Genomic DNA, 27,404 nt, shown 5'->3' with positions numbered 1-27,404 from the left:
ACAAAAGCATCCTGGAATGGCTTTATTTGCTCCGTGAGGGTTGCTGATATAACGTAAAGAATTTAAATGGTTGGTATAACGAGACATAAGAATGTAGGAAGAAAGACATTTTTTATTATCACATAACGTTATTTGTACTAAGTGTGTGTCGTCTCGAATTTCATGTGCTGTAATTTCATCATAATACAATTTTTTTAAAGCAACATTTAAAAGTTTAGATTGCAAGACTTGAAAATAAGAATTCTAAAGCCTGAGCATAAAGATGAGATAAAATATGACATAAACGAAGGTCCTCTCTCAGTTGACATTGTGCTTCTACTTAGACTTTCAGTTAAATTAATACAAACCTGTTGACACACATTTCACCTGGAGCTTTGGCTTCCTGGAGTTCATTTGCAAGGAGCTGTTTCGTGCTTTGGGAATCCAGTCCTGCTGCTGCTTTAAGGGGGCAAAAGTATTTGTATAACAAATATAAAGCATTTGGACTTTGTAAGGCAAATGCTGACTTTGCCCAGTTGCTCCAATCCAATTCTGACCACAATCACACTCACATTTTAGCTGTAGAAAAAACCCTCTGAAAGTAGTAGTTAATACAACTTGCTCCTGAGTACGGCTGGACAACGTCCAAGAGGGCAGTAGGGCAAATATTTCTCATTACATAAGGTAGTTTGATGCAATTTACATTTAAGAAATTGTGATATTTGCATAGATGTGTTTGTTTCGAGAACCAAACTATATTTAGGCATTATGCTTGTCACTGATAATATAATGTAATTATTGAAATGGTATTTGTAATTGCTGAGTTCCATGCTGGTACCACCAGCATTGGTGCCTTAAACCTTTGGAATTGTATGAGCTAATGAAGATCCAAGTTGCATATGTGGCTTGGAGGTAAGAAGCAGGTATTTTCACGGATGGTCCCGGTTAGTTGCATGGTGATAAACCAGCCTTGGTTCTGAGCAGGTGTTAAGTATGTGTCAGCGCTTCTCTTAATTTGGAAAAACCATACAGGAAGTCAACTGCTAACCCTGAGTGGCTTGACACTGGTGGGTAGGAATGGCGGCTATGAATACTAGAGGAAGGAACCCAAAGACCCTGAAACTTTACTTCTAACGGCCCCGCACAGGAATTTGTTTCTAGAGAAACGCAGAAACGGCAGCCAGTAACGGATTACACGGGAAGAAGTACTGTAGCGTGAGATTAACGCGGTAGATGTTCGGGCTGAGGAAGTGGACGCACTTTGCGACTTGCTAGTTAGCTTACCGTTAGTGCTACTGACTTTGATTTAAGGAGGCTGTTAGCTCGCTGCTCTACTAGCCAGCTGTTGGCTACTTCGGCTTGACTGGCCCAACAACTTAACCAAGTGAATAACTGCATGAAAGCAGCCCTTATTTCAATCACCGACTGTTGCTCGTTTATCTTTGTCAACAGGTAAAATTGGGGGGCTGTTACCGACAGTGGAACCAGACGACAACCAGCGCGTTGGGAACATTAATACTGCTAACCTCAACGTTAGCTTGTGCATTAACGCTAGCTAAGTTGGGACTACTGAAGTCTCGCCCATCTTTGGATCCTGCCCCAGCCATTGGCTAAGGGCTAATCAACAGCCAAACTAGTCTGGTTTTCGGGTCCGACTGGTACTACGATGGAAAGTCTAACGTTGAGTGATGTTGAGCAGAAATATTACTCGGATTTGTTCGCGTACTGCGACACGGACAACACTAAGAAAGTGGCTTCCAATGGGAGAGTTCTTGACCTTTTCCGGGCGGCCCAGCTACCCAGCGAAGTTGTCCTGCAGGTAAGCTAGCGTCCGCGGGGGCCAGTTTATAAAGTGTTGCCGTCAGACTGCAAGGCTTGGCCGGAGTTGTTAATTGCCTTTCTGTCAGAACCGACCTGTCAGTCAGTATGGCTCCCGTTAGCCAGAGTGGTTAGCATTGCTGCGCAGCAAAACGGACACACCTTCTTCTGGCTAATGTTAGCCTTAGCCAGGAGAGTAGGCAGCCAAGTCACACAGTTAACATTAGCTGCACATTTGGACTCAAATTCAATATCCCATGTATAATAGCAGCTGGTATGTTTGCTCATCAAGTGTCTTTTTTTGTGGCCATGTGTCGAACAACAACGTAACAACAACTATCTCCATTTCCATTTTGCTTTAGATTAATGCCCACATATTCATGTCTTCCATCTACATTACCATCCCCCGTTTACTACGTTTTTGGGCTGCTTTGACATGCTGGAGCTGCAGACCAAATGTCCACGTCCTCATAAAAGTTGTCCCCAAACATGCAGTATCTCAAACTGTCATGGCTGAAGAGTCTGTCCTTACGCGGACTGTGGACTGTTATGTGCTGACCCCCACATGCACGCGTCAGATTATTTTATTGAGGTTATGGTTTCACCACTGAGAATCCCATCCACACCAAATCTGCTCTGTCTGTTAACAACATGAGTATGGAGAAGCCAAGTTAATACTGCAGCAGCTCATTCTTGTGACTTGAGGTCCCTCAGCAGGCCAGCATTTGCAGTTTATGAGTCAGCATCCTTTTCAAGGTCAACAAGGGGAGCTGTGTGGAGGAGCAATTTGGCAGTGTTGCAATCCCCCACTTTTAAAATGTGCACCGAACACTGCTGTGCCCTGTGAGACCCGTACAGCTACAATGCCATGTTGTAACAGACGGAGGAAAGTGATTGGTACTTGTATCCACACATGCTCAGAATAAGTCCTTTGTCAGCAAGAAAGGGATCAGTCAGCTGTGGCAGGCTGTTGGTCTTGTGGCTCTCAGTACTAAAGGAGTCACATTTGGGGAGTCATCTGAAAGTGTAACTTTCTGCTTATTAATCATTCACAGGTTTCTAGTATCCTCGTAGTAGTCATGTAACCACTATCTTATAAACACTCACTATAATATAATATAATATTCCTTTCATGTTTTCTGTAGCACTGTCCAGTTTATTGTTTTGTTTTTTCAAAGGCAGCTCAGCATCACGTCAAACGCAACAAAATATTTGATAGTCGGGCTTATTAGGTGCCATAAAGTCTGAACAGTTAAAAAAAAGCTGTTGTTTGTGACGTTTCATGTTCTCAGTGTTTCATAATGTTTGAATGCACATTTTACATAGTCTGTAAAATTTCTGGAAATCTCATATGTTTCTTGGAACCACTAATGACAATACAGTCTAGTTGTGATAGTGTGGTCTAGATAGACACGCGATACATATTTTTCAAAAATGTCTTTATATTCTTTTAGCTGTGACTTGTTCAGGGGCTCTCCAATTCTTCTCTGTATGACTAGTGGTTCACACCGGACCTTCAGGTGAATACAGGATTTTAACTGTTCTGTGTCCTTGCGTGTGGGTTTAGATCACAGAGCTATGTGGAGCCACTCGGCTGGGTCACTTCGGGCGGAGCCAGTTCTACATCGCTCTCAAGCTCATTGCCATTGCTCAGTCTGGGCTGCCCCTGAGGGTGGAAAGCCTCAACTCAGGTGAGGTCACAGCTAAACATTTAATTGTTGTCATTGTTTAGTAGTTCATTGGCCTGTTCTCTTACATCTGAATTCCCTGTCACACCGGCACAAAAAGCGTCTGAATCAAGCACTGATTAGTTTAGGTCAGTTATTCTGAACTGGTGGTTGCAGTTGTTCAGTTTTTGTGTTAGTAGGTACTTTACAATAACAGGCTTTTAAAACAAAAGTGAAGATGTCACAGTCACCCACTGTGTGAAGTTACTTGTTTTGCTGAGTTATTGCAACATGAAGTTGCAGAAAAGATTTCATCATTTGATAATACTATAAGGAAGCACAGAGGCAACTTCCTGTAACCAAAAAGGACACAATGTATAATGTGATAATTAAGAGATGGGGATGTTTTTTAAAACCTTTGTTTCCTTAAGTTGACAGTATATGATGTGAATTATGGATAGAAAACGTTGATTAAAAAAATAATGTTTTGCTTTCATAATAGCCGAGGGTTTGAATAGGAAGTTGATTTCTTTAACTTGTTCAGTAAGTAAAACATTTTCTAAAGTGAAAGACAACCATTCAAGGAAAAATATGGTCATAATAGCTTTATCTATATTCTTCTCTTATTGATATGGCAAATGACAAAAAAGATCGCCGCCTTTCGTCTTGTCAGTTGGGCGTGTTCCGCACGTTAATTTGGTTTTTAAGCTGGATGCCCTTCCTGCTGCAACCGTCACATTTTATCCAGGGCCGGGATCGGCACCAACGTGGCCCCTCGTGGCCCAACCTAGTGCTCTACCCCTGAACCACCTGGCCCACTCAAATATTTACTCGTACTCATAAATCTACAGAGACTTGCCACCTAAAACTGCAGTTCCCTTTTGACTTTACAGAGCTTTATGAACTTGTGCATACTATTAGTTGTCTGGCACGCAACTTTATTGTCGTACAGTTTCCAGATGGAACAGACAGCTGTTTGTATCAAAGAGCTCTACGAAACCGGTGTATACTGTCTGCTCATCCCCAAAAAGCAGGCTGAAGGAGTTAGCCACCAGCTGGGAAACATAGTGGAGCACTTACAGCTAAAGAGCTAAATGGTTCCCTTAGGAGTTGGCACAGACCAAAACAGCCAAAAGAGAGTTAATATTACACTTAGGTTTATCTTGTGGGCTGAAATATGACAAATAAACAAATTCAACTAAGAGTTTCTCCTTAGGTGCTGGCCGTGTAAATATGTGTTTGCAAACACCAAATCCACTAGAATGGTGATATGTTAGTGTTGTGTTTCCAACCTGTTTCTGCTGCCTCATAATTCATAATTGTAGATTTAAATATTAGCCAAACAGTAATGTCTGGCATTTTTGTTTAATATATTTTCTTCTCTATAGCTCACTTTTTTTAACAGTGTCCAGCTTTCGCTATATTTTATCCCGAGTTTTTTGTTGTCATATGGATTTTGAGAAGGAGCATATGAACTACAGACAGGGTAGTTTCTTCAGTGCTGCAATACTTAAAGCAGCAAGTAAAGCAGTGTCTGCAATCGTAAAATGCTGTTAATGTGATCAGCCCTGAATGACAGCAAAGGTTTGTCCTAATGTTACAATTTTGCTCAAACATTTAGTATCATGCAAATCTACTGTAGAGAGGACAAACAGGCCATTTACTGTTACAACAGTAGACCAGTGTTAAGTCGGTCTCATTTTCAGGAAGGACCCCTCTTTCTGAGAAGAACACTCTCACGCCGTTGCTTCCAATTTTACAGCTGTCACACTCTTTACAAACAACTGATTTCAACAAATTCATGCTCTTGGGAAGGCAGGGAGGCATAAGTAGGAGCAGATGAAGAAATGGTGCAGAGTGTTTTTTGCTTTTCACGATGAGCTCCTGAAATCAAATCTTTCCTCTAATGTCACACCAGTGAAGGACCTGCCGCTGCCCAGGTTCGTGGTGGGAAAGAATGAGGCAGAGGCAAGACATGCAGCACCGTATCAGGACACAGACAGCCAGGGTTTGTACCCATCCTCTGCTACTTCAGTAATGCCAAGACCACCAGGCAGGGCCCACCAGAACAAGAAATCTTCCACTTCACTCCCTGCCCACGATGTTATCCAACCACTGGCACCAAGCATAGAACCACAGGTGGGCAGTTGTAATTTAAGTGTGTATTTTTACTTTTGTACCCATGGCTGTACTCCTTAGTATGGAGGGGGTCATTAGATGGCTTTTTGCAAACCTTATGCACAGTTTCCACTTTACATTCAGTTACCAGCTTAACCCAGCAGTTACTAGAGACATTCTAATGGAATACTGTTGCATTTCCTGTGGTTTTCCTGTCTGATTACTTCTAGCTGACAGTACTCTGTGACATTTCCTGCTGCTGACTTTATTTGCTGAGACCAGCAGTGTGTTGTTCTAAGTTATGTGGCGGTACTCCTCAACCGCTATCTCTTTGCATTTATTGTGAAATGTTCAATCACCAGTTCCTTGAAGGTCCCACATTTGTCATTGGCCTTTATCTCTAGATCCAAATCTTGAAGTGTTGGAGATCTTAACGCGAACACCCATAACATGTGAAGCTATCACGCAGCATTGCAACAGTGTGGCACCCTAAACTTCTGTTTCATCACTCCCCACTGCTGAAGTTAAGGGTGGCAGTGCATGTGGAAAAGCAGCTATAGACACGGTTAAAACATATACGTTTGCTTTACATCCACACTTTCTGCATATACAGAGGAGTACACACAGTATACAGCATGCACCAAGGCATTTCAAAGAAAAATGACCTCCAACAACCATTAGTCTGTACAAAGACTCTCTGTGGGGTCCGGAGCAAGACTTTCATCATTTCATCACAATATAACTACAATAACTGTAACTAATACCACAGGGTATTTTGTATCATAGTAGCTGTTGCATAATAATAGAGTGTACATACAAAGTAATATCTATTTTTACCGGAGGTCTTTTTAGTTCTTCTCTAATTACAAACCCTTCACCCCTTTGATAAAGCAGGTTAGTACAGTGTCATGTGTCTTGTGCAGTAATTAAAGGAATACATCTTTGACAAAAACACAGAACTTTGTAAACACCATAAAGACGTTACCAAGTTAAGTGGCCACTAAATATGTAATGCTTTTGTTTTACTGTTTTTACACGTTGCACAGCCTGAACCAACGTCCCCGGTAGTCTCCCCTCACCAGTCCCCCCCCACCTCCCCTCACTCATGGAGGAAGCACAAGCGGCAGCACAGCGGAGGAAACCCAGACAGACAGGCTGTGGTAACTGCAGCCGGAGCCGTGTGGACACAGTTTAGAGAACCACAAACGGGTAACTTCCACTGAACTCTAAACAATAATGTGATTATTAGAGTATGATTTTATTAAAGCGTGACCTTACCAATTCTTCCCTTTCTTTCTGTGGTTCTAGTTTGGGGAGTGCAAGTATATGCATTGTATTAAATTTAAGTAAAATATCTGAACAATCCTTCCGTAGCAGGATTTGTCTTTTAATATTTGGCTGATTTATTGTATTTATTTGTTGAGGATGTTTTCACTTCCTCCAGGTCCAGTATCTGGTGAAGGTATGTGGTCGTCCCACTCACCTCCTCCTCCAAGTCAAGAAAGCTGGGTCAGTTTCACCGCAGACACCCCACCGTCCAGCACACTCCCAGGAATGCATCCCTCATCGGTCCAGGTAAGACATTGTTGTGCTTCAGCCAAAACACAAAGAGAAACGACATTTTGTTAGCTTTTAACTTTGCTTAAAACCTTCTAAAAACCATCGATATCATCTCTAAATTTGTTGTGATGCTAAAAATGTTTACTTAATAACCAAACAAACAAAAAAAAAAGTCAGCATTTCTATTTTTCAAATTTAGACTTGTACAGACTTGAGTTGGGCGTGCGGCTGAACACTCAGAGTTCAGGTCTGAGTTAACAAAAGACATGTTTATAGCCTTAGGAAATGCTGGTGAACTAAAGGAGCTAGATACAATAAATTGTATCATTAGAAGGACTTAACTATGAGAGTGACTACACACAATATTGGGGAGGCTGCATTAATTGTGACTGTAAACATACTAAGACAGAAATGCGTAGTTAGACACTACAAACATAAATCATGAGATATCGTACTAACTGCAGTTTTGCTTCAAACGTCTGCCAGCATTTCATATCAGTGCTTAATCTTAAGCAACTTTTGTGACATTGCTCAAAGCATAAAAACCACAAAGGCCTCTGTGCACAGTTAATTTTAGATAAATGATAAGATGATGTCATATAATGTGTCAAATTTCTTTTAATTGGTAGCTTAAAAGGTGGAAATTTATCGTTTATACTGATCTGTATCTCTATGGCTTCTCACAGGAAAGTACAACAATACGAACGGTGGCCTCCGCAGCAACAACCAATGAGATCCAGCGGCAGTCCAGCAGCTATGATGACCCATGGAAGATCACAGATGAACAGAGACAGTATTACATTAACCAGTTCAAAACAATACAGCCTGACCTCACCGGCTTTATACCCGGTAGGAAAATGTGCACACACAAAACAAGCTCTCTATGAAACATGAATTGTTTTAATGTTCACTCTTGTCTTTTTATCTTGTGTCTGTTCCTTTAATTGTCTTTTATCTATAAGGTTTTTTTTTGTGTGCTCGTGTGTGTTCTTTTGTTGTTGGTGTTGCACTTTTTAAGGTGCTTTATAAAAAAGTTGGATTGGATTCACTCTTTTTGTGTGTGTGTGTGTGTGTCTTCCAGGTTCAGCAGCAAAAGAGTTCTTCACCAAATCAAAACTACCAATTTTAGAGCTGTCACATATTTGGTGAGTTGTCGCTATTCTGACAAAATGTCTTCTCTGCTGTGTTTGGAAAAGATTAGTGGTAATCAGCTGAAATATGCCTGAACCACCTGCGTGACTATTGAGGGATGTATTAAGCAGCATATGTTTAACAGTTAATCAGCTTTTATCTATGATAGCGTGCGATGCTGATCGCTATTTTAGCAATGCTGTTTTACTCTTTTAAAAAAGTATGCAGACATCTACACAATTCATATCCAAAACAAATCAGACTTTAGACTGGACATGATTTGGGCAGTACCTTAGTAACTAAGTGCTTAACTTGCACACAGACGAGCTTCTATTCTAACTTTAATAATGGTGCTTGCATGCAGTAAATTACATTGTATGTAGATCAGCAAGGATTCAGATTCACTGTGAAGTTTGATACCGTTTTTTTGTGTGTGTATTTTGGTGTTTTCACATAAACTAAATTCACCAACCATTGTCAAAGTACAAGCACAAACAAAGGTGTGGGGCTTATTGTTTGTGTTGCAAGGTGCTTGAAGATTCAGTGAAGAAGACTGCAGGGTAGCAAACAAAGCAGAATTTGAAATGGAGGTGTTTTATGAAGGAGATGCACTCGGTATATGTGGTAGACCTCAGAGATAAACAGAAAGCCCTTTGTAAAAGTTGTTTTTAAAGATTTCTATAAGGCATATTTAAAAACATCTCTTTTCAATTTCCTCAAAAGAAGGTTGGTGCGTTTGGTTGTTCGAGGTGTAAACACTACAACGCCCATCTTTTAAAGGTTAAAAGCAGTGACTGGTGGCGAGACTCAAATGCAGCTAGAAGCATTTGTGTACATTGTAATTTCATCACAGGCTCTGTGTACTTGGAAATGGGGAAAATAAACTTCTAAAATTTAAAAAGAAAAATAAGACTTCATAAATACATTTTTCAGAATTCTATTTTAGTTGGACAAACTGGAATCCCAATCTAAAAAAATTTGTTCACAGTTAGTCACAGCACAGAAGAAATTAGCTTTCAGAGCTACCAGTCGTGCAGATGTAATTGCGTAGGAGTGAGCCTGAATTTCAGTTGTTGCAATTTGTTTTGTGCAGAACCTGCAGGTATCGCGTGTGAACATAAGTGTGAATGGCGTGTTGTGTATATAAGTGTTTCATCTGCTTAGAGGCTGATACTCTGCCCAGCCAAGACCTATTATTCTGAACTAACAAAAGTGGAAGTCAGAAAGCTACTTTGGCAACATGCACAGAAGCTGACCAAATAAACCTGATTCATTTTGAAAAGAACTCTCTGCTGTGACTTTGTTGGCATTGTGATGTTTTATGTTGAGCCCTCAGACTCAATAATGTCTCATTTGTGTTTGAAGGGAGCTGTCAGACTTTGATAAAGATGGAGCGCTGACCCTTGATGAGTTCTGTGCTGCCTTCCACCTGGTTGTGGCCAGGAAGAATGGCTACGACCTCCCTGAGAAGCTGCCTGAGAGCCTGATGCCAAAGCTGATTGACCTGGATGACTCAGCAGGTACGCTCGCTTTTGCTCTCTCTCTTAAGCTCTCTGTTGCTCCCTCCCCTAATTTTCCAACCTTAGGTCTCATAAAACCCACATGTTCACAGCACTGCACTGTGCAAAACCTGCATCTTGAGGGTTGTAGGTAATTTATAAATTTGCTTGCACTGTACTCTTCATGAGTGACCTACATTTCTGCTGCCTTTTTAATAATGCCCATTCATGTCCGGACAGATTTGTTACTTATTCAGCAGTGAATGTTAATTGCTTTCTAAAGAAAATATGTGCAAATCTTTCTCATTTGGGGGTTTAATGTCCACATTTTACCCGTGGGTTGCCACACCATTGACTTTTGAGTGTTTAGTTTCTGTTTTGTGTGCTTCCTGGGTGGTAATATTTGTATATTATATTATATTATATTGATATTTGTATAGTATATTCAAATATACTATTTGAATAGTATATTCTTATGTCTCTAGGCCAGTGACTGAAGGGTTAATTTTTTTCCTTCCATCTGCTCATCCTGTGCCTATGAGCACAGTATTTCAGAAATGCCTGAAGGGAATATCTTAAAATTTGGAACATAGATCTTTAAACACAGAGAGCTTGAGATGGAGGTTAAATCCCACCAGCTTTAATACTGGTTAATGTGAACTTTCTGGTTCAGAAACGTACAAAATGTCACGTCTTATTTTATCATTTTGAGCCATTAAATGTGTCATTGCTTGTGAAGGAACCTGACCTGTTTCTAATTTCTCATATACAGAAGTCCCGGAGCAGACTGCTGATGTTGTGTTCTCTGCCTCCCCGGTGGAGGTCACCCCCAACAAATCTCCCTCTATGCCTTCACTCAACCAGGCCTGGCCAGAGATGAACCAGACCGAGGTTTCGCTACACACAACTACTTACTGTATTTTCTCACACAGTGTGATCTCTGTGTGTGTTGGCTTTTGCTGTATTTGCATTTGACTCATCTTAGATAATTTCTCAAGGTTTTAAGAGAACTTTGCTTTTATTTATCCATCATGAATTGATTGCTACTTCATCCTCTTCATTATCAAAGCATAATTGCATATTATTCAACATCTCTTCTCTCACTTCTCAAACTGTGGTTGCTCCGTATGAAAGCTGGTGATGTCTGGTTTTGTTTCCATTGCTCGCGGATGATGTAACGTCACCACATCGTCTGTCGATGACTGATGTCACACGACAAATTGTGGCGGCTCAGATGATGAATATGTGTGATGTCACTGCCCTGGCTGACTGACATTTTTTTTCTTACTGTCTGTCTCCTGCAGCAGTGGGAGACGTTTAGCGAGCGCTCCTCCAGCTCACAAACTCTGACCCAATTTGACTCTAACATTGCACCAGCTGACCCTGTAAGTCAATCACTTAGTGTGCATGGTTTCACCATTAATAGACAAACATTAACCCTCTCTGCATTCTCTGCCTCACTCTGTCACTCTTCTGTGCATGATGCTCTTCAGAGTGCAGTCTGCTGCATCAGCAGTGAAAAGTGTGTGTTGTGATTTAAACTTGCTTAACTTCTATTGGACACGACCTTTATTTCTACAGTGACATCCACCATTCACTTGGCATATTGTTACAGTTAACCTTTTCCATATATGGCCAATGCTTTAAGTAGTTTTAAAATTGTATAAAAAAATGTTGGGAGCTTTCTCACTTCCTGCTAAAAAGTCAAGGTCCTTTTGTGAAATTTTGTTTTGTCTCTCAAGCAGAATGTCTTCACACAGCAATAGTTGGCTCTGGAATGGCTCTGCACAATTAATCTGTTGAAAAGTGCCTTATTGCAGGAATGTGCATCCTTTTTAGATTACTTTTAGGTGAGCAGGAATCCCACCGTTAAAATCACTAAGCTATGACACACAATGCACCTCTTAAACCTCTACCTTTAAAACTATTTCTTATTTCTTCTTATTTTACTCAAAGTTTGTGAAGACACCACAAAAACTTGTTGCAGCTTAAAAAGTAGCTATACAGCAGCATAAAATGTAACGAAAGGTAAAATTCCTGCTTTTAAATATTGAGTATTAGTAAGTTGCTATTATTAGTTTGACATTTCTCATATAGTATATTACTGGATTTTAGTGTGAGTATAACATTTTATTCTTATAGCTAAATGCAGATAATTTTACAAATTTGAATGCTTTAGTTTATGTTTTATATGTAAAGTTTCTTCCAGTTTGAAGGGTTCAAATAGCTAAAGTAGAGTAAAAGTATAATTTCTTCAGATTTTGCAGGGAAATAGACATGTAAAGTAAAATTCGTTTATCACCAACATCTTTTAATGAGAACGTTCAGAAAAATTAACTGCTTAGTTATGTGTATAATGCCCATGTATTGTGACGACTTTTAATGTACGAAAGTGGGTCATATCCAAAAGTCACAAACACACCTTTTGTTGAAGTAAACATCAAGGCGGTAGATGGACAATTCTGGGAGACTAGGCGAGGCCACGTAAACTGAAAAACTTCCCTCTCTCTCTTTACAAACCTGCCTGTATCACCTCCTGACTCTGTTTGTCCTCCAGGACACAGCCATTGTCCATCCAGTTCCCATCCGGATGACACCCAGTAAGATCCACATGCAGGAGATGGAGCTGAAGAGGACTGGCAGTGGTGAGAATCCCTCTGGCCTCCTCTTTGACTCTTCACATTAAAATTTGCAGTAGTTTTCACTTTGTGTCATTGTAGTTTTACAGTACCAAGCTTCTTATACCTTTTCCTTTAGACCATAACCACCCCACCAGCCCTCTGCTCACTAAACCTCCAGAACTGTCTGAAGAAGCCAAGCTACAAACCTCCATGAAGTTTGTAGCTGCCAACACTGTAGGTGAGTAGAAGCAAGCTGAGCTAAAGCTTCATTACTGTAATCTACATTAATAAATGGACAAGTCAGTTTTCATCATTGACTCTACTGTGAGGAGAGGAACTTTTAGCATCATCAAGTACAAGCTAAAGTAAAGCTTAGTGTTGTCATTGTGTACTGTGTTGTGTTGCAGTAAATGCTGATCTGTCAGTAATTCATCAAATTTATCTTTGTACTTGTACATGCATTTGTTTATTTGCATTATTTTCGAATGAAGGTGACGGTTACAGCAGTTCAGACTCTTTCACGTCAGACCAGGAGCCAATCACAAGACAAAGGTCAGTGGCTGTTATTTCCAGGTTGCAGCCTCTTAAATCCCAGCGTTTGATGCTTCGCCTTGTCATGTGTAACACTCAATGAATACTGCTTTGGTCTGACAGAACAAAACGCACAAGTTGTGATTTTACGCTCACTAGTGACACCTGTGCTCTGAGGCATCATATTTTCAGGTTGTATGTCCTGTATGTCCATCTGTCCCATTTTTATTAATGTTTTGTTAATTTCTAGGACTGAATTTCTTTAATTGAATCACCAATTCAATTTTTTTTTTTTTTGTAGTAGTAGTAGTAGTCCCGAAGTGCTGGTTGTAGGGACCCTCAAGGGTCTCCCTTTTTTTTTTTTTTTTTTCAACTTCTTATCACAAACCTACAGTAAACTGAATTCCTGACTATCGTTTGTGTCATACGTTGTGGTGAAAGTCACATTAAGCGACATGTCTCTAATACAGGGTATAACTGTGAAAACATAATTGTTTGTGTTCAGGTCTCAGTCGGGTACGTCTCCAGAGGCTCTGAAGGTTGTAGCCCCTCCTCCCCCTCCACCTCGCCCTCACCCCTCTCATTCTCGCTCTTCGTCTTTGGACATGAATCGCACTTTTGCTGCTGCATCTGCCACAGGACAGCCACAATCCTCTACAATAGCTTACCCACCTGCTGTGCCTCCTCGACCTCTGCCCACTCAGGTGAGAGACATGCAGACAGAACATCTGTAAACCCCCTTTACTGTAATTTATAATGTGTTCTAGAACAGACTTACTCTGTATTTGTTTTACCAGACATCAGTACCACTCACTGGGCACCGTGTAGAGGCAGAGGTTGTACCAGTAGGAGGGGCTGTCCTGACCACCACCTCCCCCCAGCAGATTCCTCAGCAGCCTAATTTTGCAGACTTCAGTCAGTTTCAAGCTTTTGCTGCTTCTGAACAGCCCTCCAGCCTGCCAGAAGTCGACAAACACAGCGAGGCAACACAGGTAAGTTGTTACACTATACTAGTATTTGTCTATTTATAGTTAACTGGTTGTGGTAAACATTTAGCAAAAGTAATTTTATAACTCTGCAGTCCGCATGCTTGTTACACCCAGTGTTTCTCTTCCTGAAGCCAGTTTCATGCACAGACTTTGACATTTGTCCGTTTTCACAACACAGTTTATGTTCAGTAGTAGGTCATTCAAGCATGTGTTAATACCTGATACGGGATGAACCGATTAACGGTCATACTGTACATATGAAAGTGTCACGAGTTGAGTAGCAAATGGGGGAGGGGGAAGAAGTGAGTTCCATCATTGGCTACTCTCTCACCCCCGACTCAGACGGCCCCACCCTACCTTGCAAAGGCGTAACTGTGAAACAAGACCTCCCGAGTATACTCCCCATTGTCCTTCGCAATGATCTAGTTCAGATATTTTCTAAATGTCATGCATCATTCAGCAAATGAGTTGGTAAGGAATGTCCTCTCAATTGCCAATAAAATAAACGGAGAAAAAGTGAATTAATTGCTTTTTATATAGGATAGAAATCCAAGGCCACGATAATTACAGAAGGAATTGGAATGTTTTATTAGCACCACAGTTTAATTGTTAATTGTCAGAAAAACGATGTGCAGCTGTTTTGGCACAGATTTTCACATGTCATGGCTTTTGTACGTGCTCTCGTGTCCACAGGTGGATAAGGCATCGGAGGGAGCTGGACCTTTGAGAACTGTGAAGAGTGACGGCCAAGCAGATGAGAGAGTCTCCACCACTGTAAACTCTGTATGTCAACAGCTTCTGAAAGTGACCTTACCCCTTTTTTACACCAAACTACATGATACATGACAAATTTAATGAGGGTGGCTGTCATCTAGCAACATTTCCAGAACTTCAAACGTCATATTAAGATGAAAAATGCAGTAATATATGAAAACAACAGCTTAGAGCCTCTTTTTAAAAATTTAAAACTGGATACAACATGTTCATACAATTTAACTATAACTAAGCTAAATTAGATTAATTTTCCCATCAGATCAAGGGTTCGTCTGGTCCTTTGGCCCCTCCTCCCAAACCTGTACGTCGCAGGTTGAAATCTGAAGATGAGCTGCGACCGGAGGATGAGCAGCACGGTCTACCGAAGTCAAATGTCATAGCTGCTGTCCTGGCCACTCAGCCCTCGATCCCTAGGTAGGAAACCTGGTTAGTTAACAAGACTTTGCAAGGTTTTGTTAATATAGGTTGCTGTTCTGTTGTATGCAACGCTTACAGTAAGGTGTGTGTGTGTGTGTGTTTTCAGGTCATTAGGAAAAGACAAAAAGGCGATTCAAGCTTCAATCAGAAGAAATAAGGAGACGAACACAGTGTTGGCCCGTCTTAACAGTGAACTGCAGCAACAGCTCAAGGTATGCAGGATGGGTGCTTGCTGTTCGTTACCCTTCCGATTGTTCCCCCTCTGGCAAAGAAATAACACTCATATCTTTTTATGTTCCAGGACCTTCTGGAAGAGAGGATATCTCTTGAAGTCCAACTGGAGCAGCTCAGACCTTTCTCTCATCTTTAACCACCAGGAGGAGGAAAACTCCGATTCTCAACTCATCCGAATCAAGGCTGTGGCCCCTCGGTGTGACTCCCCACCCCTCCATCCCTTCCTCGGTCTTTATTTCCTTACGTCATCCCGGCTTTCCCTGGAGGCTCCGACCTGCCACAGGGTCCTCACTTAAACGTCCTCTCACGCTCAATCACACACTTATCAATCATAAACAAGAAGGACCTGAGAGCACAGTCTTACCAAGAGGAGATGGTCACAGCAGCGTGAGGGGGGGGAAGGGGGGGGGGAATTTTACAAACTGGCACTTTTCAATTTTCTCTAAAGACAGGTGAAGGTGAGAAAGACAGCAGACAGAGAAATTATTAGGAGTCGCAGACAACTGCAAGTGTTTGATTACTTTATTCTCTGACTGACTGAAAAAGAGTGTGTGTGTGTGTGTGTGTGAGAGTGTGTTCCTGTTCAGTGACTTTAGACTTGGCACCAATATGTTCTCTTTTGGGATAGAGACAATGTCACACCAAACTCCTTTTGAAAAAGAGTTATTTTTAAGAAATGCGTCAGTTCATTAGGTTTTTCTTCCAAGAGTTTAACTGGAAGATAACACGGAGTCTGAAATTACTCTAGTTTAAAGACTAAAAGCAGTGGTTAGTGAGGCTCCTTCCAAAGCTCACAAATGCTCCAACAAGCACCTTTACAATTCTGCTATGGACACATTGTTTCTCGTGTGGTTTACCCAAAGAAATAATAATTTAAAAAAAAAACATTTCATGGTCTTAATTTCATCCAACTCTCAGACAGTGAATACTTTTCTGTAAAGTGTTTCTCTAACTGTCGAACTGTTTTTATTTTCTCTCAACTGTCAATATTCCTAAAGCCAAAAGTATGACTGGACTGACTGGACAGCAGCTGACTGCTCAACTGAACACTATTTAAAATAAATCATTAAACGAACATCCGATTCCATTTAATTGGTATTATTTTGGCCTGGAGTTTGGTGTGTTCAGACTCTTCTTCCAACACATTGGGTTACTTCTAAACAGGATGCTTTTATGTATGTTTGTGTGATGCCCCCCTGTCCTTACTGTCCCTTGCAGTGTGTGTGTGTGAGTGTATGAGAAATGGCATGGCAGGATGTTTTCTTTATGTTACAGAGTTTAGAGATTGACATGAGTGTGTAGTTTCAATTTAATGCAAAATCACTGAACTATCACTCTGCTCTCTCATCACTACTTGGGCTGTTTTAAAGAAAAAAAGCAACTACTTTTTCCTTTCTGTAGGTTTCTTACGCTTTTTTTTTCTTTTTCTCCGCCCCCGAAACATAGCTGTGGCTCAACATTTCAGCTTTCTCAAAAAAAACCCCCATCTTATTCTTTTACTTCATTTTTGTGTGAAAGTATTTAGTTAAAACACTTGAAGATTTTGAAGATTTTACCAGCTGCTCGACTGCAGAAGGCGGCATTTATGAAGAATTGTGTTGCTGATCAGGAGGTTTTCCTGTGATTTCCCGTTCACCAAACACAGGTGCACAGATCCAAACTGATGGTGCAGCTTTTAAAAATAGAGCTGTGTCCCAATCGGACAGTCAGCACTATGCAAGTATGGGCGATGCGTTCATCTCCAACCACCAACTACTTAGCTGTTTGTACTTTGATAGTAGCAACTGTATGAGCAGTACATATACTCTGGTTTTTGTATCGTAGATCTTCCAGAACACCATCTACTCTATGTTTGGGTTCCTTTTTTCCCTCTGTTTTGTTTTTATTGTGTTTGGTACTGACGGTCTGCTTCCCCCGCCCCCATCTTAACAGGGAAGTGCTCCAGGTCAGCGTTTTACCAGAGCCGTTTCACCTAAAATCTCCAAGATGAAGCTTAATGGGACTACAGACAGTTAATATAGGAGACCTGAATGATTCAGCTGCACTTTGAACATGACTTCACCCCTTTTTTCTTTTATGTTTAGCTCATGTCCTTCGTTGATCTTTGCTTTCTGTTTAACTGCATGTTGGTCTTTGTCTTTCACATGTACTTAAAAAAAGATGCTTTAAGAAGAAATAACTACTCCTGTTTTATTTTTCTTTGTACAAACTCGAAACTGTAAGGTTTTTGTGCCAGTACCGTTAAAATATCCTTTAGTTTGGTTAATCCTTTTTTTTTTTTTTTTTTTTTCGTACCCCCGGGAGTTTCCTGTTTGTTGGTGAAGAACCAGTCTCCTTATGAAGCCTTACTCCCCCGAGTGGCGTTCAGGTTTCCACGGTGGCTGACTGACCTCTCTTCCTTGTTGTATCAAGGCTCGCCTTCTATTTTCTGCTGTTGGGGGGGGTGGTGTACTTTGTGTGTTTGTGAGTGTGTGTGTGTGTGTGTGTGTGCGCGTGCGTGCGTGAATTAGTGTTTCCAGACCTGGAACTAATGCCATTTAAAACCCTATTAAACACCTTAATGTGGGATTGATGTTTGATTTATGTTTGCTAGCACAAATGCTCCCTCCCCATCCCTAGAATCCAGGCAGGCAGAAGCAATCAGTCGATAACATAAAGTCTTTGATGGGATTTTGAATGCTATTTGCTCCTAGATCTGTGATGTATATTGTATATGATACACACTTTTGGACTCATATGTAAATTTGCATTAATTGCTGACTAACAGCGAAAGAATATTCTATTTAATTCATTCTCTCTTGGCTGTGGGATCCTAGATGTTTAACTGCATGGATGTACTGTATCTCTGCAGAGTCAACTAGCAGCTGTGTGATTTTTACACAAAAATAAAAACGGCACAATATTTTAAACACTCCTGTCTTTACTGACCTGTTAATTCAGGAAACTGGATTGTTGCATATAAAACTGTGATATATAAATCTCACAGGTTGGGAGAATTTCTCAGTTGTCGTAGGATGCTTACTTCTAAGAAGAAATGTTTACTCTGCATGTAGATTAGGGCTTAAAAGTTTTGAACTTTAAAATTTAATGGAAGACATAATGGTGTGATGGCAATGTGAGAGGCACTGCTTTATTTAAAGAGGAGAATCTGAGTGTGTCATGTCTTGAACCTTGGGAAAACCCTAGAAGTCAAATAATTAAGTGCCGCGTAATGACAATGAGACAGTAGGTCTGAGCAGGTTTTATTCAATCTATTTATTGCCCCGTTACATGGTCGATTTACAGAGAGACTCAAAGCAATCCTGGACATGATCTACTTTCTCTCCAGTCAGTGATTCCAACACCAGCAACTGAACCGCTTCAACCAACTCACAATAGTTATTAAGAGATCTGCAGAAGGGCAGATCAGGTTGTTAAAGTCACTGAAACATCCTGAAAAACCTTCTCCGACTTGAGCTGTCTATAGATTAAGTGCAACGAGTCTTTTTATGTATTATTTGAATCGATCAAATATCAGTACATCTACATGCGTTACAAAGGCGGAATTAACCAGAATAAACAATTTCAGAGTCAGTTACACCTGTTTTGGCTTTTAACAGATTTAAGTGCTTTTACTGTGAAGCCCAGCTCACATGTGATATAAAGGCCTCGTGTTTGAGGTACTACAGACATAAGTCAAGCCAGTTCTCTACAAAAAGCTTCTCTTGCAGCAGGACAAAGAGCTCTAATGGACTCTGACAATATAAATCTCTGAGACGTTTGCAAAAGCAAGGAGTTGGTAGTGGGTTGGCTTTGGGCTTTGTCTTTCCAGGTGAATCCTTCCTTTGTCAGCAAAGGGTGCATCCCACTTCTTATTTCACCACACTGGAAAAAGAAGAAGGTAAGATGAGATGGTGTAAATGATGCTTTTGTATACTTTGGTTATTTATTTTAATCTTATGATGTAGGATGATGATGATGATGATCCTTGATGTAGCAGGAAATTCCTCATTCAAACTGGTCATTGGCTTCTGTACGACACTCACACACTGGTTTTCTTGTATCGGTCGAGCGCCTCCTGGGCCACCACCTCGGAGAACTTGGGGTCGGTCCAGGGGATGTCGCCGGACACGGTGAAGTTCATTGGAGGAGAGTCGAAGAGCTGCACAGACACATTTGTTTCTCCTTGCAGCTTCTCATCAGGCTCCCCGCAGATCACCTACAGGACAGAGAGGGACGGTTTCAAACACTTCATAGGGTTTTTCTGCACTTTGCAGCTAAAGCAATTAGTCTAATAATCAATTAGTTATCAGACAGGAAGAAAAAGATTCAATAGTCTGCTTTTATAGTCATATAGGTCAGATAGGTCAAACTGCATACCGTCTGAACGCTGAAGATGCCGTCCTTGCTGTTGGTGTTGTTTGCCAGAGATGACACCCAGCCGAAGTGCCTGTTGAACGTATCCAGGACGGAGGAGGTATTGAACATCTGCTCCTCGAACCTCCTCAGGAGGGAGTTGTACTGCTGGGTGAAGCGCTCGGCCATCTCCAGGGCCTTGTCTAGTTCCTCCTTCAGCGGGCTCTCGAGGGGTTTCCTTCCAGAGCAATCTGGAGAGGAAACGTAGCAGATGCTCTGAACGAGCCACAGAATATTGACAACACGTTTTGTGTCTGTCTGAGGCTCATCTGGCCTCAGGAACAACAACAAGATGACCACAAAGGAAGATGCTACATAATTCAATTGCACTCCTTCAACATACATCTCTGGTAATTAGGATTTAGTGCTTCCTGGTTTCAACACGATCATAAATCCTTACTGCGTTGCTCTAATAAAAAAAATAAAAAATAAAATCTTGTGATCGTCATTCATGTCTCCATGTACCAAGGCCAAATGAAAGGGCACAACAGGACCTCACTTCACACATTTGACCTTTTAGATGGACATATTTAGCTTATTTAGCATATTTCTGCCTCCATGTTACACAATTTCACATTTTTTTCACTTTCTAACTTTTGAGGGAGTGAATATGAACTATCATCTCTTCTCAAACATTTGACAAAAGAACCCAGTTCACCAGAGCGTCACCGTACCGACATGTTGGATCTCCTGGCATTTCTGACACTCTTCGCGGAACTTAAGGCATCCGGCTGAGTTGCGGCGAATCTCCCTGCACGTCATCCTGCCTTTTCCGAAAGGTTTGGTGATCACCACATCCTCATTCACGCTGCCGTCTGCAACCACTCAGAAAAAAGAGGTTTGGGAAATGTTTTTTTAAATTCCCCACTTCCACTTCCTTGTGAGTTTACACACGAGTTGAAGGTAAACACTCTACAAATGTGCATTCACGTGCTGTATGAGGGCCACAGTCTGGGGTAGGTCAGTGACTAAAAGCAACAATACATATACATCTGTAAGCATTACATGCAGATGTACAGCTGTTCTCCACTACAGTCTGAAGAGCAGGAGTTATAGGCACGAGATTCTCAGCTGTCACAAAGCACCATCTCGGGCTCATAATGCTCATTCGGCTGCATTATGGTTCCAAAAATGCAGGTAGCCATACAGAACTTTCTTCAGAGACAAGAAGAACGAAGAGTGCTGATGTAGATTGCATGATATGCATGTGCTTGGTGTCAACTAGTCAGAACCCACTTATGGGTGAGTCGTCATTTCTGTATAAATTATCTTGTTAAAATATGCAGATGGTAGGACCTTGACTTAAATTCAGAAACGTTCTCTGTTCTCTGCTCGTAGCCTTCTGATGGATAACTCAGGTCACAGGAGGCTGCACAGTTAAATAAAGGGATTTTTGTGGCTAAAACCCTCAAACTGCCTCATGTCTAGAGGCAACACATGGTCACAGCAAACACTGATTTGAGTTTGTTTGTTTTATTAACTGATTAGTAAAACTCTGTATGGTAGCAGGTTTGGTACTTTACTGTGCATAAAACTTACAATACAGTAAAAACTGCAAAAAGCAAGGGGACCCCATGACCCCTAATAAGGAACATGCAGAGCACATAACTTATAATATGCACACATGTAAAACAAGCTATGTTTTAATAAATAACCACAAACTACTGTACTTTCCAGCTTACAACAGATTGCCTTGAAACTTCAGACACTAAAATGCTGACGGCAAAGCTAAACTCTATCCTGATTTAGATGATCAATTTCTTTATAATTAAGTGTCGCCTGTATGAGACGAGACATAAAACGAGTTTAGGACCAGCACCAATGCTAAACAACTATAGTTGGGATTTACGTGGGATGTCCGAAAACCCACCTTCATTGGGAAGAGTGTCGGTGTCGATGTCCGTCATGGAGTCCATGGATCCGAAGAAGTTCCTGCCCATTCCCATCATGGGGGAGAAATAACTCCGGAAACCTTGGAAAGGATCGTGGAACAGAGACCGAATGCTTCGGCTCAGTCTTCTGTACGGTCCCAGGAAACTGGGGAATAGGAAGACTGGAGGTCTGTAGTGGATGTGATCGGCCACCTGAGGAACACAACAAACCCGGAGCTGAGGCACTTCAGTGTGTCTGCTCTCCTGTCGCTTCCTCTAACTTACAAACACTTACTTTGGAAACGTAGTTTTCGGTTATGATCTTTATTTTTAGCAAAGGCTTGTTAAAGCAGAGATAATTTCACGTGAAACATTTTGGTTGACTTAGCAGGAACAGATGAAGGTACCTACAAACAGAATGACCTGCAACAACCTTCCAGATACTGTTTATTCTCTCAAACATCATCTGTGAAGTGTTGCTGTCCTTGAATGTTGTCTCACCTGTTGTCTGTGATTCTATTACTGAAGAGAGTTTGACAAATGGTGACATTAATGATGGAAGTCACATAGTTTTTTTCAATGAGAAGGTGATTGTGCAGGAGGAAAGAGAGATGAGAAGGAAAATTCATTTCACATGATTGTTTGTTTTTCACCAAACTCTGCCTGCTGGTACTGTTGCTGCTGTCAAAGATAAAGCCAATTATGTGTTAGTGTAAACCTAATGTTTCTCGTGTTTCAGTTTTACAGTAAATGGATTTGAGCAAAACCTACACATCACGAACTTGAAAGCTCTCATTTAAAGAACTCGGTGTGTTCTCTCGTGGTGTAAGATGAACCCACCTTCATACTGTCTGAGAACATGGTGTCAACACCGTCGGCCATCACCGTGTATTTCTCCTCCAGGTTCTCGAGCTCTTTGCTCTGTCGTCGTCCCTCCTGCTCCAGGAAGTCGATCTTTTCTCCGTTGATCCAGATGGAGAAGGGAGACGTTCTGTTCAGCACCTCCTCCAGCTTTGATGTGGGAAAGAAACAGTGAAACGTCATAGAATCTAAAGATACCAATCATAATTGTGCATATTTGTTTATTTCTCTGCGCCATTTAATGAAAAATATAATAATAATAATAATAATAATAATAATAATAATAATAATAGGAGATGACGGTAACCAGCTAATATCTGGACACCTGTGTGTGTCTCACCTGGCGTCCCACCAGCCCAGATCCACTGCTGCATGTCTTGGAGTAGTATTTAATGCAGGTGTTTCTCAGGCAGGGCTTGCACTCCTCCCACAGAGCCTTCATGGTCTCGTTACAAACCTCCTCCTCCTGCTCCAGCTTGGCCTCCATCTCCTGAGCGTTGTGCATCGCTTCCTGCACCAAACGCCAGGATGTAAAGAGAGGCAAGTTTGTTATTTTGGTGATTTGGTTTAAAAGATTAAAAAGAAATGAAATTGTGTGCTCACTTGCAGAATAGTTGTCATATTTCTATTTGCTTTATTCAGGACATAGAAATGATCATATCTTAAACCAGCTAGATAATCTAATATTACACTGAACGTTCTAACATCAGGAATTCAATCTTTCTAGCAGGGCTGATATCTGTTGGAAATATGATCAAGAATCAATGTCGGTACCTCTTTCTCCTTCTGGGTTTTCTCCAGGGCGTCCAAAAACTTCTTGCGATCCTCGGAAGATTTCTGCATCACACTCTTCATCTCCCTCACGCCGTTAATGGCATTTTCAATCTGCAAATCCAGATACTTCTCTCCCTGAAGGGAGATCTCTGTAAATAAAACATTTTTTTCTGCTTAATCTTCTGCCCATGCAGCTGCAGCCACATCCTAATCATTTTTAATTTAAGACCACAGTTATTTTGCCGAAGTTTAGAAAGAGCTTAGAATCTACTGAGACACTGTAGCTTTACTTTTATTTGTCCTGGTGTTTAGATATTTGTCTCTGCTGCAAGTGGAATAATCATAACAAATAAATAAAACTGAAAGTACACAAACAATAAAGATTTCTGTGAGGCGACATACGTTTAAGATCTTCATTTGATGGAGGGAGGATACAGTTGGCTGAGGCCAGAAGAAGAGCCACCACAGCCAGAGTCTTTGACCCCTTCTTCTTCAGCATCATCATCATCATTAACATCCTCTCTGACTCTTACAGGGCCAGCAGTCAATGATGAGGAAAACCTATACAGGAAAGCACACAACATCCACTCAACCGTCACACTGATGTTGCTGTAATGTCGCTCCCTCGCCACGTGAGGGCGACAGACGCTGTGAAGAACCTACGCAGTAGAAAATGAGCAGGATGGCTCAGCAGTTCTGCAGCTTGACCCAGCATTGTGTAAAAATAACAGTCCCAATCAATAGTCATAAATAATTCAAAGTCACATCCCGCAAAATGGATCGTTGTCCTCGACCTTCAGCTTCGATCGCAATACCACCAGCAAGGGCATCATCTCAAACTGACCTCAGATCAGTGTTTTCTGTGACAAAGCTCTTTTGACCCCTTTTCCCCTGATGCCTGCTCTGTCAGCTGCCCGTGTATTCAACAATGACAGATTCTACACACACACACTACATAAAGACAGAAAGTCATCAGACTCACACACTGGCACTCTTTCTTCTCTGTGCCAGCTTTTCCAATGCAATCTTTGCTCTGAATCCACAGCTAACTGCACCAGCCTGCTATCATCAGTCAGCATCATGACTTTTTCAGTCAATGTGTTCAGCTGGTTTCAACTTTTAATTGACTGTTTTTCCCAGTGTTATGCACAGACTAAACTTCTTACTATTACCCAGCAAACTATCTACTGATGAAGCCCCCAGAGCCTGTAATAAGCAGATTTAATGTGGATAATAAAGCTGCCGCAGGATTCAAGTTGAGAACTAAAGCTGACCAATTTATCAGAGTCGTGCAAGTCATTCTCCATGAACGTGATAATGTTACTGCAGTGAAGTGTCGATTCAACTGTGTGATCATTCTGCAAGATGGAGAATGTCTGTGTTGCAGCTGAACTGTGCTGCATTAAACAGGGGGGTGTTTCTGTTGACTGTTAAGCCTCAACAGGGTGGACAAAATAAGAGAAACACCTGCTAGCATAATGCATCTTATTGCACTGCTGTATACCCTCTCTGCTTATTCCAGCCCTTCCTAGACGCATCATGATGTTTACTCAGACAAATGGTCTACAAAACTGTTTTCTCAGGGTTTCCTCTCAGTTGGGTTCACGGGTGACTCTAAACTGCTTGAATGGTCCAGGTTTTGTAGTCTAGATAACGGACAGATGTTTTTCATCAATGAGCCTTGTCTTTCACCTTCTGAACTATCAGTACCTATTATTAACACAATGCATGCTGCACTGTATAACCTTTCTGAATGTCTGCGCATCCTTTTAATCTGCAGGAAAGAGCTGATACAAATGTCCTCAATTGTCCCAGACTCAGAAAAAGCTCTGACGTTCCGCTGTCTTTATGAGCTCACGTGTTTATCGGGTTAACACTCGGAGTACAGCAAATCACAGGCACATACACAATGAGGTGATTATTGGACAGAGAGTACACCGCCGGCTTAATGACTTAAGCGGAAGGGTTTGCAAACACAAACAGGCTGCTTCCAGTGAGAGAAAGAAACATACTGAGGTCATTATTCCACCACAAATCTCTGACTTAATGACAGCGTGCCAGCAAGTGGAAAGTTTGCAAATACAAACAGCCCACTACAAGCAACACCTTTTCAAATAAACATGAGCTACAGCTGGGGAGAAGAGAGGGGGGAAAAAAAGGATGAGAAGGTTACGCAAATAAAAAGGAAAATGAGGAGAAACCATCTGCAATGCAAAGGTCGAGCTACATTCACTGCCGCACGGCAGCTGCAGGGATCCTGGTTACACAAATGGAAGAATGCAAACTGACTAACAGTCCTACGCTCCAGATGTTGCCTGTCAGCTCTTCCAGAAAGTTCTGGTTCAGCTTTACTGACCTGAAATACTAAGCAAACGAAAATAGCTGCTATCCCCTAATAGCCCCTCAAATGACTTCATTGTTAAGACATAACTGTTGGTTCTAAAAATAAAACAAAGTCTGAGTTCATGTTAATATTCAGACTTTTTATAAGAAAAAAAAAGATAATTATCGAACATCATGGTCATCTTTGTAAAATATGTGCCCATCTCACTTGAACTGCATTTCAGTGTTTACATTGTATGTAACCTGTCGAAACATTATTTTTGTTATGTCTCTCACATTTTTACAGCCCTTCCCAACATTATATCAACTGATAAAGGCAGGTAAAGCCCTCCTGTACAGACTTGGCTGTTCCTCATCTTTACTGTTACATAACTAAACTCTTTCTGTCTCTGTCTGAAGCTGCACAAACCACTTTCCCAAGAGCAGGAACAGAACAAGGACCAATGAGCTAATGTGGATCATCTGGGTCCCATTTCCACCAAATCAAACTTTAAATGAGGACTCTGCCCTCATTTAAAGTGTTTGAAGATTTTTGCACCCATAGGATTCACATGTCACATGCTTATGTGAAATTGGGGTCAATTCTAAAACAGTCCAAATCCACCCCCTCAACGGTGACTGCAAAACTGCTGGACAGTTGCACATAAATGGTTATTGAAATATTACATGGATTGTCATTAAAAGCCTTCCTGTATGTGTCCTCCGGTCCATTCAACCCTGTCATCATTAATAGTGTGTTTGCTTTGCTGCAGGGTGTGTCCAGGCATGAAGTGTAACCAAGTGGAGCAGCCACAGTGCGCTGATGTGACAGAGCCTAATCCTGTTGTTTTCATCCAAAGATGCACGTCACACCCATGAATAAGCAATACAAACATCAATCAGCTGGTCAGCAGTAAAGTCAGCATTTCTGCGTGAAGAACTGCAAGGTCCAAAATGTACAAACCAAAGTCTGTCAAATCACACTGGAATATACAATATACTGGTTTGCAATATAAGCTTTTAGAATATAACCTGGGCAATGCAGCTAGTGTGAATTATAATTATTAGAATAAAACATAAAGGCTGCTGATAAAAAAAAGAGACCTTTACCTCTAAAAATCACAAAGCGGCAGATTCAAAAACTGAAATAAAATACATGAAAATAAAATCACATCAAAGATAATAAAGGTATTTGTGACTCACCACTTTTTGTTTGTTGAGGCTCCAGACTGTCTGAAGCTGCTCCAGTCTCGGTGCGGCTCCTATTTATACCAGCGGATAACTGGGACGGTGCACGCCGCCGCTACGTCAGCGTGCTGCCACGGAAAAGCACACTTCCTGTATTACCCTTCAAAATAAATGGTTGTTGCGACAAAAACTGAAAACGCGAAGACTGAAACACATGAAAATAGTAAGAAATTAAAAAAGCAACAGAAACATCAGACAGAAAACACAACTGAGTGATACATTGTCTGTGTGACACAAACATGACCATTTTTCTTTTTGCACTTTCCAAAGGCTCACAGAGACATTTCATGTTGGTAATCTATTTGTCTGTTTCTGCTTGTATTTAACCTCCTATTTTAATACAGAGCACCATATGTAAATGCAGGTTTTTCATTTGGAAGGAAAACACTAAAATATAGCTTTTTTAATACAAATAGTGACGTTTTGTGACTAGATGAGAAAAGGGAGAAGCCTTGTCCATTTACCTTGTAATGTCAAAGTACACAATAGTTTGCATTATAATGTACATGTGTATATCACTGTGTATTTTCACTGCATATCACTGCAAACCACATATTTTCTTTTTCTGCTGTGGTCATCAGTGAACCAATAATCC

At 41.1% G+C, this 27,404-nt stretch overlaps 2 protein-coding genes across 4 annotated transcripts; one reads left to right on the top strand and one right to left on the bottom strand.

Moving 5' to 3' along the window:
- Positions 1-1,035: 1,035 nt before the first annotated feature.
- reps1 (RALBP1 associated Eps domain containing 1) lies at positions 1,036-18,247 on the top strand. Of its 2 annotated transcripts, XM_067481580.1 has the most exons (19): positions 1,036-1,798; positions 3,365-3,488; positions 5,383-5,603; positions 6,629-6,791; positions 7,027-7,157; positions 7,829-7,991; positions 8,224-8,287; positions 9,639-9,793; positions 10,545-10,663; positions 11,077-11,157; positions 12,330-12,417; positions 12,530-12,631; positions 12,885-12,945; positions 13,430-13,628; positions 13,722-13,916; positions 14,607-14,696; positions 14,947-15,101; positions 15,211-15,316; positions 15,406-18,247. In XM_067481580.1, exons 1-19 carry the CDS (start codon positions 1,646-1,648, stop codon positions 15,472-15,474), a joined length of 2,439 nt encoding a protein of 812 aa, XP_067337681.1. In that variant the 5' UTR covers positions 1,036-1,645; the 3' UTR covers positions 15,475-18,247. The 2 variants fall into 2 exon arrangements, with proteins under 2 accessions (XP_067337681.1, XP_067337682.1); XM_067481581.1 differs by lacking the exon at positions 11,077-11,157.
- A 327-nt stretch (positions 18,248-18,574) lies between these two features.
- On the bottom strand, positions 18,575-26,896 carry clu (clusterin). 2 transcript variants are annotated; one of them, XM_067481583.1, is made up of 10 exons: positions 26,765-26,896; positions 23,642-23,800; positions 23,240-23,388; positions 22,806-22,976; positions 22,445-22,615; positions 21,604-21,817; positions 20,408-20,557; positions 19,698-19,924; positions 19,364-19,536; positions 18,575-19,202 (listed from the first exon to the last, which is right to left on the bottom strand). In XM_067481583.1, the coding sequence occupies exons 2-10, from the start codon at positions 23,754-23,756 to the stop codon at positions 19,190-19,192; spliced, it is 1,383 nt and encodes a 460-aa protein (XP_067337684.1). In that variant the 5' UTR covers positions 23,757-23,800; positions 26,765-26,896; the 3' UTR covers positions 18,575-19,189. The 2 variants fall into 2 exon arrangements, with proteins under 2 accessions (XP_067337684.1, XP_067337685.1); XM_067481584.1 differs by having other exon boundaries at positions 20,408-20,548.
- Positions 26,897-27,404: the final 508 nt, after the last annotated feature.

This window comes from Channa argus, chromosome 17 (assembly GCF_033026475.1).
Source record: "Channa argus isolate prfri chromosome 17, Channa argus male v1.0, whole genome shotgun sequence".
Taxonomy (NCBI): Eukaryota; Metazoa; Chordata; class Actinopteri; order Anabantiformes; family Channidae; genus Channa; species Channa argus.
The sequence above is the reverse complement of the archived record's forward strand: the minus strand, read 5'-3'. Positions and strand labels throughout refer to the sequence as shown.

Excerpts from the sequence above, each read along its gene's own strand:
- reps1 (XM_067481580.1), top strand. The coding sequence starts at position 1,646 with ATGGAAAGTCTAACGTTGAGTGATGTTGAGCAGAAATATTACTCGGAT. Across the intron at positions 1,799-3,364 it reads CCAGCGAAGTTGTCCTGCAG|ATCACAGAGCTATGTGGAGC; the intron begins GTAAGCTAGCGT and ends GTGTGGGTTTAG. Across the intron at positions 12,946-13,429 it reads GAGCCAATCACAAGACAAAG|GTCTCAGTCGGGTACGTCTC; the intron begins GTCAGTGGCTGT and ends GTTTGTGTTCAG.
- clu (XM_067481583.1), bottom strand. The coding sequence starts at position 23,756 with ATGTTAATGATGATGATGATGCTGAAGAAGAAGGGGTCAAAGACTCTG. Across the intron at positions 21,818-22,444 it reads TGTTCTCAGACAGTATGAAG|GTGGCCGATCACATCCACTA; the intron begins GTGGGTTCATCT and ends TGTGTTCCTCAG. Across the intron at positions 19,925-20,407 it reads CCAGGAGATCCAACATGTCG|ATTGCTCTGGAAGGAAACCC; the intron begins GTACGGTGACGC and ends TTTCCTCTCCAG.